This window comes from Antechinus flavipes, chromosome 1, assembly GCF_016432865.1.
Source record: "Antechinus flavipes isolate AdamAnt ecotype Samford, QLD, Australia chromosome 1, AdamAnt_v2, whole genome shotgun sequence".
Lineage (NCBI taxonomy): Eukaryota > Metazoa > Chordata > Mammalia > Dasyuromorphia > Dasyuridae > Antechinus > Antechinus flavipes.
Window position 1 is genome coordinate 269,505,561 of NC_067398.1, and position 15,421 is coordinate 269,520,981.

A 15,421-nucleotide genomic window follows, 5' to 3' on the forward strand; every position below is an offset into this window, starting at 1 on the left:
CTTTAATCTTCCTGGATGTCCCTGAGTCTAAAGTCAACTTCTTATTTACTATTATTATATTGTCTCTTTCTAAAAAGTACAACTGTCCAAAGGTGAAATGGATAATAGCTTGCCTTTTATTTTGTATTTTAAGGCTTGCAAAATACTAAAATTATTTCATTTAATCCTTATAATAACCCTGTGCTTTTACTATACTACCTATTTTTACAGATGAAGAAAGCAAAAGTCTCAATGCCTCAGACAACCTAAAACTAAATTGTGGAATAATTTGCTAATTTATATCAATGGAGGGACTTTCCAGAACAAGATGTCCCTATATTAATGAAATCACAATTCCCAATCAAATTGTTAAGGAGTCATTCTTCATATTGATTGCAAATGTGTTTCAGTGACTTCAGCACACTGGCCCTAATTCTTGCTTCTGGAGACACATAGGGCAACCTAATCCATCTTCCATGGTAGCTTTTCTAATAGTAAAAGACAGCCATCATGGACCAAATGACCTTTGAGGTCCTTTCCAGCTCTAATGCCATGATCCTATGTCCTTTCTAAGTCTTCCCTTCTACAAGCTCAGGATCTTCCTCAGGTTCTTCAGTACCATAGTATCGAATACCTTCATAAGAGATTGTCCTTTGCTGCAGGTATTCCGGTTTATCAATGTTCTTCCAAATAAATAGGTTTCAGAAAAAAATAAAATAAAATAAAAAATATATGGGTTTCAGAAGTGGACACCATATTTTAATAGTCTCTCCAGTCTGATGCCTCCCTTTTTTTTTTTTTTTAAATTCACTATGCCTTTAGTCAAGCAAACTGATATTGAGCTTAAACTAATATTGACTTAAGCCTTTCAGTTCAACTGTAACTGTTTTCAAGGACTAAGTTACATCCTGCCAACACAACAATATTCTACTTACCATCAATTACCAGTTGCTAGGCAAGTTATATGAACAAATACACAACACTGAGCAAAGGATCCAACAGCTAATGAATAATATTTTTTAGTGAGTAGGGATGTCAGCTGCTTTGAAGTACATTGTACTCCACTCTTTTCAAACCATGGTGCCGTAATGTATCATTTAGATCATTCTGCCTCCTTTGTCAAGCAATTGTATATACCTGATTAATCATCTTCCTACTTCCCAACTCTAGTTTTTAAACTAAGGAATTTCAATATTTAATTTGACACTTCCTCAAACTCTCTAAAATCTTCCAATTTTTGAGTCTTCTTAATTCTCATAATTTACTTCTTCACTTCACACTTCAGCCACATTTTGGGAATAGATGTTACTAGGACCTGCTTACAAGTGTTTTAATTCCTTAATCAAAAATTCTGACTTTTCCCTACCTGGTCATAACCCCCTATTTCTTCTTATGACCTAACATTCCTAAGCTTACTCTTTGCCCTCATTGTGACTTCCAGTTCCTCACCATAATCACTGCTCTGTCTTTACTTTACTCCATTCCTGGAACTCAATGCTAATAGATTCAATTGTCTTTGTGAAATGAGACTTAGCTTCTCAGGTGGGCAGAGGGAGGAGAAAGAACTTCTAGGGACTTGAAGAGAGAAGGCTTAGAATAGCTTCTGTGTACAGTGAGATAAGAAATCAGTGAAAGAGATTTAAATGATTGCCTTACTGCAGTGAGAACTCAGTCAAAATTGGATAAAAAGAATTTACCTAATCAGTATGCTTAATCAATACAATTATGACTTTCTCTAGTTATTATTCAGCATATGAGTAGCAATAGAAGAGGAAGATGTGGCAATCATCTAATCCATGTCTGAGATTTGAAAGGGATGAACATTGAAAATAGAAGGGGTTGGGGAATGGGATTCAAGAGTAGACGACAGGATAAAATTAAATTGGTTAACTATATAGAAAATGGTGTTTGGTCTGTGTTTTGAAGGGGGAGAAAGGATTCTGTAAGGCAGAAATGAGGAAGGAATGCTTTCCCGTTATGGAGAACATCCAGTTCAAAAGTACAGAAATTGATAGGATACTGAATATGAAGAGCAGAAAGGCTAGTTTCATTGGTCTTTCAATTGGGTAAACTGAAGCATGAGAAATACTATCAGATATTTTTTAAAATCCTTTAAAAAGCTAGAAAGATATTTGTAAAATCCTTTAAAACTAGACAAATGTATTTAGATCTTATGCTAGAGGCAATAGGTAGTTATAAGAGTTTATTGAATTGTATGACTAGATCTGTGTAAGGAAATTTATGCCAGAGTCAATGTGTAGACTGCATTGAAGAGAGACCTGAGGGAAGGAGATCAGTTAGGTCTTATGGGTGAGAGATGATGAATACCTGAATTAAAATTGTAGATGTCTGAGTAGAGAAGAAAAGAATGAATGAGAGAGATGTGAAGGTAGAAAAAGTAATATTTGGTAAGTGATTGGTTATATAGGATGAGGGAGAGGAAGAAGTTGAAGAAAAATGGTACCTTTGACAGAAAGAAGTATGAAAGAAAAGTGGGTTTTAGTGAAGTCATGTTGAATTTTAAATGTCTCTGGAACATCCAGTTTAAAATGTTCCATTGGAAATAGGAACAGAACTCAGGAGAGCTTTTGGTTCTAAATGTATAAATCTGGGAGTCAGCGTCACAAAGATGATAATTAAAACTATAGGAATTGCTGAGATTACTGAGAGAAAATACAAAGAAAGAAAATAAGAAACCTCAGCTGATAGAGGATATTGTAAAGATGATGATCTAGCAAAGGTGATTGAGGAGTGATTGTATAGTTAAGTACCAGTACAGACTAACGTCACAAAACCCAGAGTATTTTGGAAAAGAAGATGATCAGTGGTGTTAAATGTAGCAAAGAGATCAAGAAACTGAGGAAAGGCCCTGAGATTTGTCAATTAGGAGATCATTGGGAACTTTAGAGAGAGTAATTTCATTTGATTGATGAAGTCAAAAGTCAGGTTGTAAAAAGCTGAATTTGAGTAAAGAGAAGCTGAGGCAATGCATGTATACAACATTCCTAGGAGACTGAGTTTAAAAGGAAGAGATATTTAGATAAAAATTTGAGGGAATAGTAGAGTCTAATGAAGGATTTTCTTTTAAAAGATAGAGGATTAAAGGTTCTGATAAAGGCCTCATTTCCAAAATATATAGAGAACTGACTCAAATTTATAAGAAATCAAGCCATTCTCCAATTGATAAATGGTCAAAGGATATGAACAGACAATTTTCAGAGGATGAGATTGAAACTATTACCACTCATATGAAAGAGTGTTCCAAATCATTATTGATCAGAGAAATGCAAATTAAGACAACTCTGAGATACCACTACACACCTGTCAGATTGGCTAAGATGACAGGAAAAAATAATGATGAATGTTGGAGGGGATGCGGGAAAACTGGGACACTAATGCATTGTTGGTGGAGTTGTGAACGAATCCAACCATTCTGGAGAGCAATCTGGAATTATGCCCAAAAAATTATCAAAATGTGCATATCCTTTGATCCAGCAGTGTTTCTATTGGGCTTATATCCCAAAGAAATACTAAAGAAGGGAAAGGGACCTGGATGTGCCAAAATGTTTGTAGCAGCCCTGTTTGTAGTGGCTAGAAACTGGAAAATGAATGGATGCCCATCAATTGGAGAATGGCTGGGTAAATTGTGGTATATGAATGTTATGGAATATTATTGTTCTGTAAGAAATGACCAGCAGGATGAATACAGAGAGGCCTGGAGAGACCTACATGAACTGATGCTAAGTGAAATGAGCAGAACCAGGAGATCATTATACACTTCGATAACGATATTGTATGAGGACATATTTTGATGGAAGTGGATTTCTTTGACAAAGAGACCTGAGTTTCAATTGATAAATGACGGACAAAAGCAGCTACACCCAAAGAAAGAACACTGGGAAACGAATGTGAACTATCTGCATTTTTGTTTTTCTTCCCGGATTATTTATACCTTCTGAATCCAATTCTCCCTGTGCAACAAGAGAACTGTTCGGTTCTGCAAACATATATTGTATCTAGGATATACTGCAACATATCCAACATATAAAGGACTGCTTGCCATCTAGGGGAGGGGGTGGAGGGAGGGAGGGGAAAAAAAAATCGGAACAGAAATGAGTGTCAATATAATGTAATTATTAAATAAAAAATTTAAAAAAAAAAATCATAAAAGATAGAGGAGAGCTGAGCATGTTTGAAGGCCTTGTGGGTTTTTTTTTTATAAGAACCTGTCCTGATTCTTATCTTAGTTGTACGACTACTTCTTCTCAATCACCTTTGCCAAAGAGAGGATGAAAAAGAGAGAGAATGATGGAGAAGAAAAAAGGGAAGGGGTGGACAGGCAGAAGGAAGAAAACAACCATTTCTTAAGTATTGGCTATGTGCTAAGCATTGGGTTAAACACTTTACAAAATTATCTCATTTGATCTTCAAAAAAGCTCTGGGAGGCAAGTGCTATTATTATTTCTATTTTACAGTTGAGAGAATTGAAGCAGACCTATTAAATGAATTGTCTAGCTTTATATAGTTAGTAAATATCTGTAGCTGTACTTCAACTCAGATCTTCCTGACTCCAGAACCAGCAATGTACTGCCTAGCTGCCTTGTGGGGTAAGAAGTGCCACCTTATTATTAGAAACGGGTGAAAAAGAAGAGACAGTGAAGAATAGTGACAAGGAGTTTTGAGATGAGAAGAATGAATTGATTCTCTAAATGCAAGTACCCTCACTTTTTATCTTGTATTTACTTATAAAGAGAATGAATATAAGTATATACTTATTTTGTGAATTTATTTTGTATATACATATTATGCATATGCTTGTGTTTATGTATGTATATTACTTATCTCTCCCTTTCAAATGTAAGTCCCTTAAAAATAGAGATTATTTAATTCTTGGTATTTTTATCCTTAGAACCTAGCAAAGTGCCTAAGGAGGACAAAGTAGGTGATAAGTAAACTAGTTTATTGAATGATTGAGTTCAAGAGATCAAAGAAGAATTGGAAGGGTGGAACAAACTTCTCTTTCCTTCCCACCCAAGTTTATCTGGGACTAGAGTTGTAGCATCAAGTCAATGGGGACTAGGAGAATCTTTTTCTTTATATCCAACAAAACTCTAAATGCATGTTTAAGGACTTTACAAACCTACTTTCCAGCATCATCAGAACTCCTCCACCTACCCAACAGACAGGCCAATAAAACTGGCTTCTCTAGTCTCCACATTTAGCATTCTTACCATCTCCATATTCTTTGTATTCTTTGACACCATTTATATTTTGGCTAATTCCTCCAATATTAAAAAAACAAAAGAACCCTTTTTTAAATGAAATGATTCCTGGTTTTTCTCCTCATCATTTCTCTACATGAGGCTTCTGATTTTTTTTATTAAGTCAAACTTTTATGTGAGCTTTTATGTTGAGTCCTTCAACAAAAGTTACTTAAATTCCAAGGTTGTGTCTACTTTATAGGAAAATAAGTTATGACCATTTACTTTAGTATTCAAAGACCCCAAATAAAGAATGTAGGTTTAGAATTATTGAAATACAGGAAGGATCGGGTTTTCTTCTGCAAAACTCCTATCTCCAAGAAAATGGGGAATTCCCTCTGTGGATAAGTTCTAGGGAAATAAGACACACAAAAAAGTTAATTGTCCAGGGACATATAGTCAGAGATAGGATTTAAAAGCAGGTTTTTCTGAAGCCAAATCTATATAGGCATGATGCCACACTATCTCTGAACTTCAAAGTATTATTAGCTATTAATAGACATATGCAGTAATATTTACAAATTAATTTGAGATCCTCAGTTCCAAGATTTTCTCCTTAAGGATAGAGATTGTATCTTATTTACTCATTATCTAGCTGCATGATCTGTGGTAGGCATCTAGTACTGTTTGCTGACTGACTGAATGAATGAATGGCTTATTTTCCAGCTATTTCAAAAGAAGACAATTTTACCTGGTATATTTGCTTTTCTGCAGCATCTCTGGGGTTCCTCTTCCATTTCAAACAGGTTTCATTAAATATTGAAACATTCAAGGATCCATCATCATCTGCAACAGTGAAAAGAGAATATTTTTGACAACCATCATTTTTGCACAAATTGTCAAGGTTAAAACCATGAACCCATTGAGGCAGTGGGACAAGAACTGGGCACAGAAGTCCTGTCTCCTTTGACAGGGAAGTTCCATAAAACAAACCGCCGTCTGTCTCCCTTCCATAGTGTATCCTCTCAGCTTTGACACATAATTCTCTCAAATGTATAATGTTGGAGCAGACTGTGTGTCTTTCTCTGCTTCCATTGAACTGGCATTTCTAACTTGGACTTGATCTGGCATGGCCCCTGGTTTGCTTTCTCATGTTTGAAAGTGGAAACCTGCCTCATTTTCTCAGAAGAGTTCTACTCTTGGGCCCTGATGATTACCCTTAATCATCATAACTTATGGGTCTCATTTTCTCCTATAGTCTAGGACTCTCCACCTATTTAGTTAAATTCTGCATAGAATGGCATATAGGAGGAGGAAAAATTTATCTGCATTATGACCATGTTGAAAACAAATGACCAATAGTCAAAAGTGTATTTATAAGAACCCTTAGAATGGGATAGTTTCAACTCTGTGGAATGATAGAAATTATGACAGATAATTAGGTGAAGTAGATACTGAATCTGGAGTCAAGAAGAGCTGAGTTTGAATCCTGCCTGACCCTTCAATTTAATAAACATTTCAATTCAATAAACATTTATTAAACACCCATTGTGTCATCAGGGCACTGTGCTAAATGCTGGGAATAGAAAAAGAGGGAAATGCCCTGAAGAATCTTGCAATCTAATGGGGGAGACAATATGCAAATAAATATATACAAACAAAATTAAAGAGGAAATAATTAGCCTAAGGAAGGCACTGGAATTAAGAAAGTTTGGGGAAGACTTCCTGTAGCAGGTGGGATTTTAGTTGGAATTTAAAGAAAGCCAGGGAGGTCCTAGGAGGGAGAATGTTCCAGACATGTCAGACAGCTAGGAGCCAAGTGATTCCATTTCTTGTGTAGCATAGCCAGGAGGCCACTGTTACTGGATCAAAGAGTACACGTCAGAGGGTAAGGCAAGAGAAGACTGAAAAAGTGGGAGGAGACTAGATTATAAAGGGTTTGGAATGCCAAACAGAAGATTTTGTATTTGATCCTAGAGGCAATAGGAAGCTATTCGAGTTTATTGAGCTACATGATCAGACCTGCCCTTTAGGAAAATCACTTTAGTAGCTGAATGGAGGATGGATTAGAGTAAGGAAAGACTTGAAGCAGGCAGACCCACCAGCAGGCTATTGCAATAAGGAGCTGAGGACCTATATTGGAATGATGACAGTTTCAGAGGAGAGAATGAGGTGTGTTCTGGAGATGTTGCAAAAGTGAAATGGAGGCCTTTGCAGGCCTTAGCAACAGCTTGGATATAGAGGGTGGGAGGAAGGGGTCCCTTCCATAATGAGGAGTCTGAAGCCTGAGGGATTGGAGGATGGCCTTGCTTTTTATATTAGTAGTAAAGGTGGAAGGAAGAGAGGGTTGGGGAGGGAATGAGTTTTTCCTAAATTTTATTACCCTAGGCAAGTCACTTAACTTGCCTCTATTTCCTAATCTATAAAACAAAAAGGTAATAAAAATTATAATACCTGCCTTTCAGGATTGTTGCAAAGGTCAACTGAGAATGTATGTTAGGTGATTCACAAACTTTAAGATGCAATATCAAATGCGAATTTTTATTATTATTAAAGGGACAATGGAGAAGTCCTTTTCCCAGGCAGAGCATGACTCAGGAACCATTCAGCTATGCACTATGGAAGTAAATTAAGATGAAGACAGCCCTGGATTCAGACACAGCATGGAAAAAGTTATTTTATGCCTCCTACTAGTCTTGTACTCCCTTTGAATGCTCCATTTTATTTTCTTTGAGTAGGCAGAACATGGTGCCCGAGCGATGAATCAGAGCAAGGCTGCTATTAAAAAAATGCTCTGCAGAGCCCAGCAGTCACATAACTAATGCTAATACTGAAGCAAATTTTATAACAAAAGAACATCATATATTCTTCCCCAGGGAGAAAACACTTAAATATCAGCCATAGACAAAAACAATATATTACCCAGCATCCTGTGTTTATAAAAAAATTAAGATAGGATTTTGATCTCTCCATTCTATTCCTTTCATTTATTCTGAGAGAGAGTGCAAGAGAGAATGACAACAGTAAGTCATTCTAGAGGCAGACTTGTCTACAGAATTTTAAATATCACTAATGTGGTGCAAGACATTTGCTTAGCTGAAAAGCAATCATCACAAAGAAAAGTAAAAGAATAATTTTTTTTAAAATAAATAACAAATCACAGAAAGCCCAAGTTTTCACCTGTGTCCTTACAACTTTAACATTTTAAACAGGGGTTTTAAAAATGATAAATAAAATATTTTGAAATCTATACTCAAGAGGAGCAGCTAGGTGGTGCAGTGGATAGAGCATCAGTTCTGAAGTCAAGAGGACTTAAATTCAAATCTGACCTCAGACTCTTAACACTTCCTAGCTGTATGACCCTAGGCAAGTCACTTAATCCCAATTGCCTCAGGAAAAAAAAATTAATAAAATCTATACTCAAGAATCACCCTTATCTATCCCATCATAACTCATTTATTTCAGACATATGGTCTTTTTAACTTCAAAATTTGGACAATGACCAAAATGGCCTAAGCAAAATTAAAATCCATCTTAACCAAGAAAAAACACTTTACTTTTCCATCTATCTACTCAATGCCCTCACTAACATTTTTTATGCTTTTATTCTCCCACTTTTCTTTAAAGAATTTTCTTCTCTCTTTTATTTTTCATGCTGACTAACTACATTTCTTTTCTGGTTACTTCATTTATCATATTTTTTCCCTTTTCAAGAATTGTACTCTTCTGATTGTCCCCACCTACAACCTTAATCCTTTATAACATTTCCATTTTTTTCCCTTCCTGTTTCATAATCCTATACGACTATCAGTCTCTAGAACTACAACCTCTCCAAATTAATGGCTGCAAATATTGTTATCACTGACCTTCCTGAAATAAATTTATGAATCTCTTCTCTCTTTTCATAGCCTGCACTAAACTGTCAGAGGAACAAGACAACCAAAAATCTAATATCTCCAAACTAATTTCCAGACCTTATAACCCTCTAATCTAACAAAGGAAAAAAATAAAGGTATCATGGTATTTTGGTAGATTTTTGAGAACAAATCCCTTCCCCCTCCTACCACCCCCCCCCCAATGACAATTCAATTTCTACAATTTACAGAAGACTAGGGGAAGTACAGAGAGAAGCTCTCTCTATATTAAAATAATTCTAGCAGTATTATTCATAATAGGAGAAACCTGGAAATAATCCAATTTCCAATGATTGGGAAATGGCTGAACAAATTAGGGTACATGATACTAATGAAATGTCATTATACCAAAAGAAATTACAAATTTGATTGTAAGGATGGTGAATAATGGAAGTTCCCATGGAGAATTGAAGAACTCTCCAAACACTCTGATAAAATTATACAACATAGGCTATTGTTAGCTTTGAAGAAATTGAATAAGTTTACTTAAAAGTTATCCTGGTCTCCTCACTATGGGAAGGACCCTCTTTCTCCCCTCTATCTCCATATGAGTGATGAGATTACAGGGTGAGGACAATTATTTTAAATACAATTTATAGTATATGATACTTAGCTAACTGAAGAGTATCTCTTCTCATTCTCTATAAATGAAAGCTGACACAACTCTATGAAGCTTTGATATTTGATTGCACTGTCTCCAGCTATTCTCTTATGTGTTCTTCCAAAGTAAAGCAAAAAAATACAAGTCATTCCCCAATTGATAAATGATCAAAGGATATGGACAATTTCCAGATAAGGGAATTAAAGTAATTTATAATCATATAAAAATGCTCTGAATCATTATTGATTTAAAAAAATGCAAACTAAATCAACTCTGAGGTACCATTTCACACTTATCAGAATGGCTAAGTTGACAAAAAGACAATAATAAATGTTGGAGAGAATGTGGAAAAATTGGGAGATGCCCTGTTGGTGGAGTTGTGAACTTATCCAAACATTCTGGAGAGCAATTTGGAATTGTGCCTAAAGAGCTATAAATCGTGCATATCCTTTGATTCAGCAGTGCCATTCAGGAATGTATGCCAAAGAAGGAAAAGGACACATGTGCAAAAATGTTTGAAGCAGCTCTTTTTGTAGTGTCGAGGATATGAAAATTAAGTGAATGCTCATCAGTTGGGGAATGACTGAATAAATTATGGCACTTGAATGTAATGGAATATTATTGTTCTATAAGAAATGATAAGCAGGTTGATTTCCAGAAAAGCTTGGCAAAGACCTACATGAACTGAGACTAAGTGAAGTGAGCAGAATCAGGAGAACATTGTGCATAGAAATATCAAGAGTGTGTGATGATCAATTATGATAGCTCTCCTCAGCAATTTAGTAGTACTCTAACGCAATTCCAATAAATTTTGGATGGAAAATACCATCTACATCCAGAGAGAAAACTATGAAAACTGAATGTGGATCAAAACATACTATTTTTACCTTTTCATTTGTTTGTTTGTTTTTTCTTTCTCATGTTTTTTCCCTTTTGGCCTGATTTTTCTTTCACAATATGACTAATATGAAAATACATCTAAAATGTATTTACATGTATAATCTCTATCAGACTGCTGGCTGTCTTTGGGAGTGGGAAAGTAAGGGAGAGAGGGAAAAAATGTGGAACTCAAAAATCTTACAAAAATGAATGTTCAAAACTATCTTTATATTTAATTGGAAAAATAAAACATTATTGAAGGGAGAAAAAACAAAGTGAAGAAAAAAAGCAAAAAACCCCAAACAAAAAAATTTTACTCCATCAGAATCAGCACTGGTGACTTACAGCAGAATATATTAATAGGAGACATGTGCTTGCATGAAGCTTAAGAGAGGAGTTCAAAGACACTCCTTCTAAACTTCAATCTCCAGCGTGGGGGTGGGGTATGAGGATGGGAATGAATTCCTTAGGCATTTTTATCTCAGAATCTAGCCTTTGAGGAGGGAGGAGAGATTGCTTGGAAGGCACCAACTTTGATAGTTGTGTGATGAATAACTCCAAGTTCCAAAGTTCCTTAGTTTAAGAATTTGAGCACTGGACCCAAATTCTTTACTGGAGAGATAAAATTTCTTAATTAATCCTACTTCTAGAATAAGAAATAAGACAACATGCGTGTTTCCTATATTACATCCTACTTGGAGAACAAAGCCAGCAAGTGACTTTGTGCAGTTCCAGTGACAAAGGAATCTGCTTGTTCATTAAGCTTCAAAGCATGTTTAACTTCAGTGGGAGTCTAACTACAGAGGGATACTAGCAGTTCTGCCAGCAAAAATAACAAAAGGTTACCCTAATAGCAATTCTAAGTTCAGTTTCCTTTTGAAGGAGGGGAGTTGATGAGCTATATAAATATTTTATGCTTCTATATTTGTTCAACCTTGAGGTTTTATGTATTTCTTTTAGCATGAAATAAAGACCGTCCCATAGCCCATCATTACATTGTATATTGAGTATCTATGCAGGTACCCACCATTGAAACACCCTAGATTTGGCTATATTTAGGTTTATCTTGAAGACTTTCCTGGAATGATCCAGGTAGGAGCAGTAGGCCAAAAAAAAAAAATCTGACCATTGTGGATCAAGCTCCCAGAATGAAGATCAGTCCCTATGAGCCTAAATATAAGTTTCCTTTCTCTAGCCCTCAGTTTCCTCATCTGTAAAATAAGGAAATTAGACCAGATGGCTCTTCAGGCTTTTCAATCTCTAAGTTTAGGATTTTAAAGTATTACCCTGGGAGTAGTCCTAAGGAATTGGGATGGTTTCTTGTAGTAAAGTTCATGAGGCCCTACCAGTGCAGTTTCCCACCATGATTATGAGTTGATAACAATTTGTCAGCTGGAATTAATTAAATTTTGCAAAGCAAAACTATTTATAATGACATTAATAGTTGAAACAAAACATCCCTCCAAAACATTGACAGAATCTCTCCCTAAAACATTTGATCATGGAAAAAGTGCTTGGAGAGCATGGGTGGCAGAGATAACCAGATTTTGGTTATTCCAAATCTTTCCTCTCCTTTGTGTTATACTTACTAACAAAGTCTCCCTTAAGTCTGGTGTAGAAGTTCTATTGGACTCATCAGAGAACCTTGAATCTGTTTTTTTCATCCTAGCCAGTCTGTTCCTACCTCCCAATACAGACACTGCTGCCAGAAACTACTGTCTCAAGGACACTGCTAAGAAGTAAATAAAAAACTACAAACACACCAATCCTCCAAATTTCACAAGGTTTTCCACTAATCAAAAGAGAACAAGGACAAAGCTTTGGCTGAGATACTTTCTTTCTCCCCACCTCTAAGTGATGGTGGAAATGACTGCTACTATTAAACTGATAGATGATTAAATCCCTGGGTTCTGAACAGGCTCATTATATTACAAATAACCCAAAGGCCATGACCAAGTTTTCTCAACCAATTCAAACACTCTTCTTGTGTAATAGCACTCCAGGTTAACCAATGACTTTCAAAGATACCTAAAGTGACCAAGGGCTTTTTCTATAGTTAATCTATAGATTATAAGTAATTGATTCAATAGATATTATGAGTAATTGATTATCACATGATAAATTTATCAGGACACAGACACTTTCAATTCCTTTAAGGGGAGTAGAGGCGATATGATTGAGTCCATTCAAATTCCCCTATTTCCTACATGTGCAAGCATACATGTACCTCTCCCCACACACACACATACACATACACCTGAATTTAAATGTTTATTAATGACTCCAGCTCTAAATCTGTGATAATTTGAAAGGGAAAGAAGGAAGGGAGGGAGGAGGAAGGCTTTTGTTGTTTAATTATTTTTTCAATTGTGTCTGACTCTTTGTGACCCCATTTGGGGTTTTCCTGGCAAAGATTCTGGAGCTTCTACAGCTCATTTTATAGGAGAGAAAACTAAGGCAAATGAGGTTAAATGACTTGCCCAGGGTCATCCAATTAATAAGTTTCTGAGGCCAAATTTGAACTCAGAAAGATGAGTCTTCCTGACCATAGGTCTGGTACTCTATCCACTCTGCTACCTAGTTGCCCAGTGCCACCTGTTTAGAAGACTTTAATTCAAAGACTAGATTCTTCTACCTGGCTTCTGAAGACAACTATGGTATGGTTTTTGTGCTGCTATAGAATTCATGTTGTAGTTGGTCCTTTGTTTTTGAAGAGGATCAATGATATCATAGGGTACCTGAACTGGATCTAAATGAGGCAGAATTGAACAAAATTGTTAGCCTTTCTCACTTTTCCAGAATCAATGAAATCCAGTGACAAGACAAAAGTCAGGACAACTGTTGATGTAATGTATAACTAGTATTTTTTGAAGTCAGACCAAGCTCTAAGTGCTTTAAAGTCTAAGATTGTGGACAGTTCCTGCTTCAGCCACCTTCATGACCATTAGAGCTCAGGACTTGGCACATAGCAAATGTACAATAAATATTTGTTTAATTGAATTAAATATAATACAAAGATATATCTATTCTCAAAAAAAGATAACTTGACATCAATATATGAGATGTTCATCATGAGAATGAACAATCAACAATATATGACAAATGAGGAATTTCAAAGGAGATATAAAATTAATGATGTCACCAAGGATATGCAAGTATTAAAATGAGTGTAGAATAATATGACAGCTGAGATTCTCCACTTGTATCCTGATGATGTCAGGAAATATATAGAAATGGCCTCCAGTAAGATGGGAGATTCTCTATTTATAGAAGCAAATAGCCAATAGTCACCTGGAAGGGCAGGCAAAAATGCACTCCAATTAGCTTCACTGGAAGGATTGTATAAATTGATGAGATTACATATTCATCTGAGTATCCAACTATCAATAAAGTACTATATAATACAATCAGTTTGGGCTTAATTTTACATTTGGTATAAAGGGTAAGTTTCACATGGGATTGGGAAGAATATATAATGTTTTTTGTTGTTGTTGTTTTGTGGTGGGTTTTTTTTGTTATTTTTTTTTTTTTTTTGGTTTTTCCCTGAGGCAATTGGGGTTAAGTGATTTGCCCAGGGTCACACAGCTAAGAAAAATTAAGTGTCTGAGACCAAATTTGAACTCAGGTTCTCCTGACTTTCAGGGCTGGTGAGACTATATTGTTCTAATAGAAAACATGAGGGGAAATATGTATTTGGCCCTTTTACATGTCAGTTTAGAATGTGGCTCTAATTTGTGGGCTAAAGGCAACAATCTTACTATGCCTAAGGAAAAGAAATTATCTTTTTACAAGGAAATGTAAAAGAAACGAACAGTTTCTGTGAGCAAAGAAAAAAGACAGATCCTATTTTCAAGCAGCTCACAGTCTAATGAAGGAGAAAACATGCAAACAATTATATACAAACCAGATATATACAGGATAAATTGGAAAAAATTAGCAGAGGGAAAGCACCAAATTTAAAAGGAATTGGGAGAGAGATTCTACAAAAGAATTTTAAGCTGGGACTTGAAGGAAGTCAGAGAAACTGAGAAGTAGAAATGAGAAGAGAGAGTTTAAATGATTTACTGGCATAGGTGAGATCCTATCCCCCTGAAATCAAAATTATAAAAGGCTTCTGTTGCATCTTTAGTGAACTCCCAAAAGTCTATGTGTTGAGTAAGGTTTACCCATTTCATCTGGATCTCACCTTCATTCTCATTTTTCATCTACTCACCTACATTCCAGGGCAATCTCCTACTTCTGGATGCATTCTGAAACTGGGTCATCTAACCCACTCTTGACACTCTAGGAACTTCCCTACATTATCTCTACTTTCACAGAAGGGAGTAGGCTATGCTTTAAGGGTCATACATGAACATAACTTCGCTACCACCTACCAGCTGTTTGAATCCTGACAGTTACAGGCACAGAGAGTGTAGGAAAGGTAATCCTAATGGTCACAGTATAGTTGGTACCTGATCCAGATGTAAGCAGACCTCAGGTTCCTGACTGTTTGTGGTGAAGTTCAACAAGTCCTCATGAACAAATTCTGTCCGATCTCGTTGCTGTCCTTGAACATGTATCTGTAATGGAAGAAAAGTTAAGTTTTCAGTCAGCTAGATGAAAAAAGATCACAGAAACTCTATTTTTCTTGAACTCTAATTTCTGTACTCTCCACTTCATCCCCCAAAACTTCATTCCACACCAAATTACTTTGCTGAAGGTGATGTCTCAAATGAATTGGCCACCAGGTATCTAAATATCTAAAAATTGGATCCTAGAAATCTAATAGAACCGTTTCCATATAGCTAACTCTCTTCTTCCAGACAAAAGATAGTTTATAGTAAAGACCTTTGGTGTCATTCTGA

General features: G+C 35.8%; 1 protein-coding gene across 1 annotated transcript in view; it reads right to left on the reverse strand.

Moving 5' to 3' along the window:
• SUSD1 (sushi domain containing 1) overlaps positions 1-15,421 on the reverse strand; it is a 283,693-nt gene that overhangs the window by 126,528 nt on the left and 141,744 nt on the right. Inside the window, 3 exon segments of the mRNA XM_051961204.1 lie at positions 5,932-6,026; positions 14,951-15,031; positions 15,034-15,136. Coding sequence (XP_051817164.1) covers positions 5,932-6,026; positions 14,951-15,031; positions 15,034-15,136 — 279 coding nt within the window.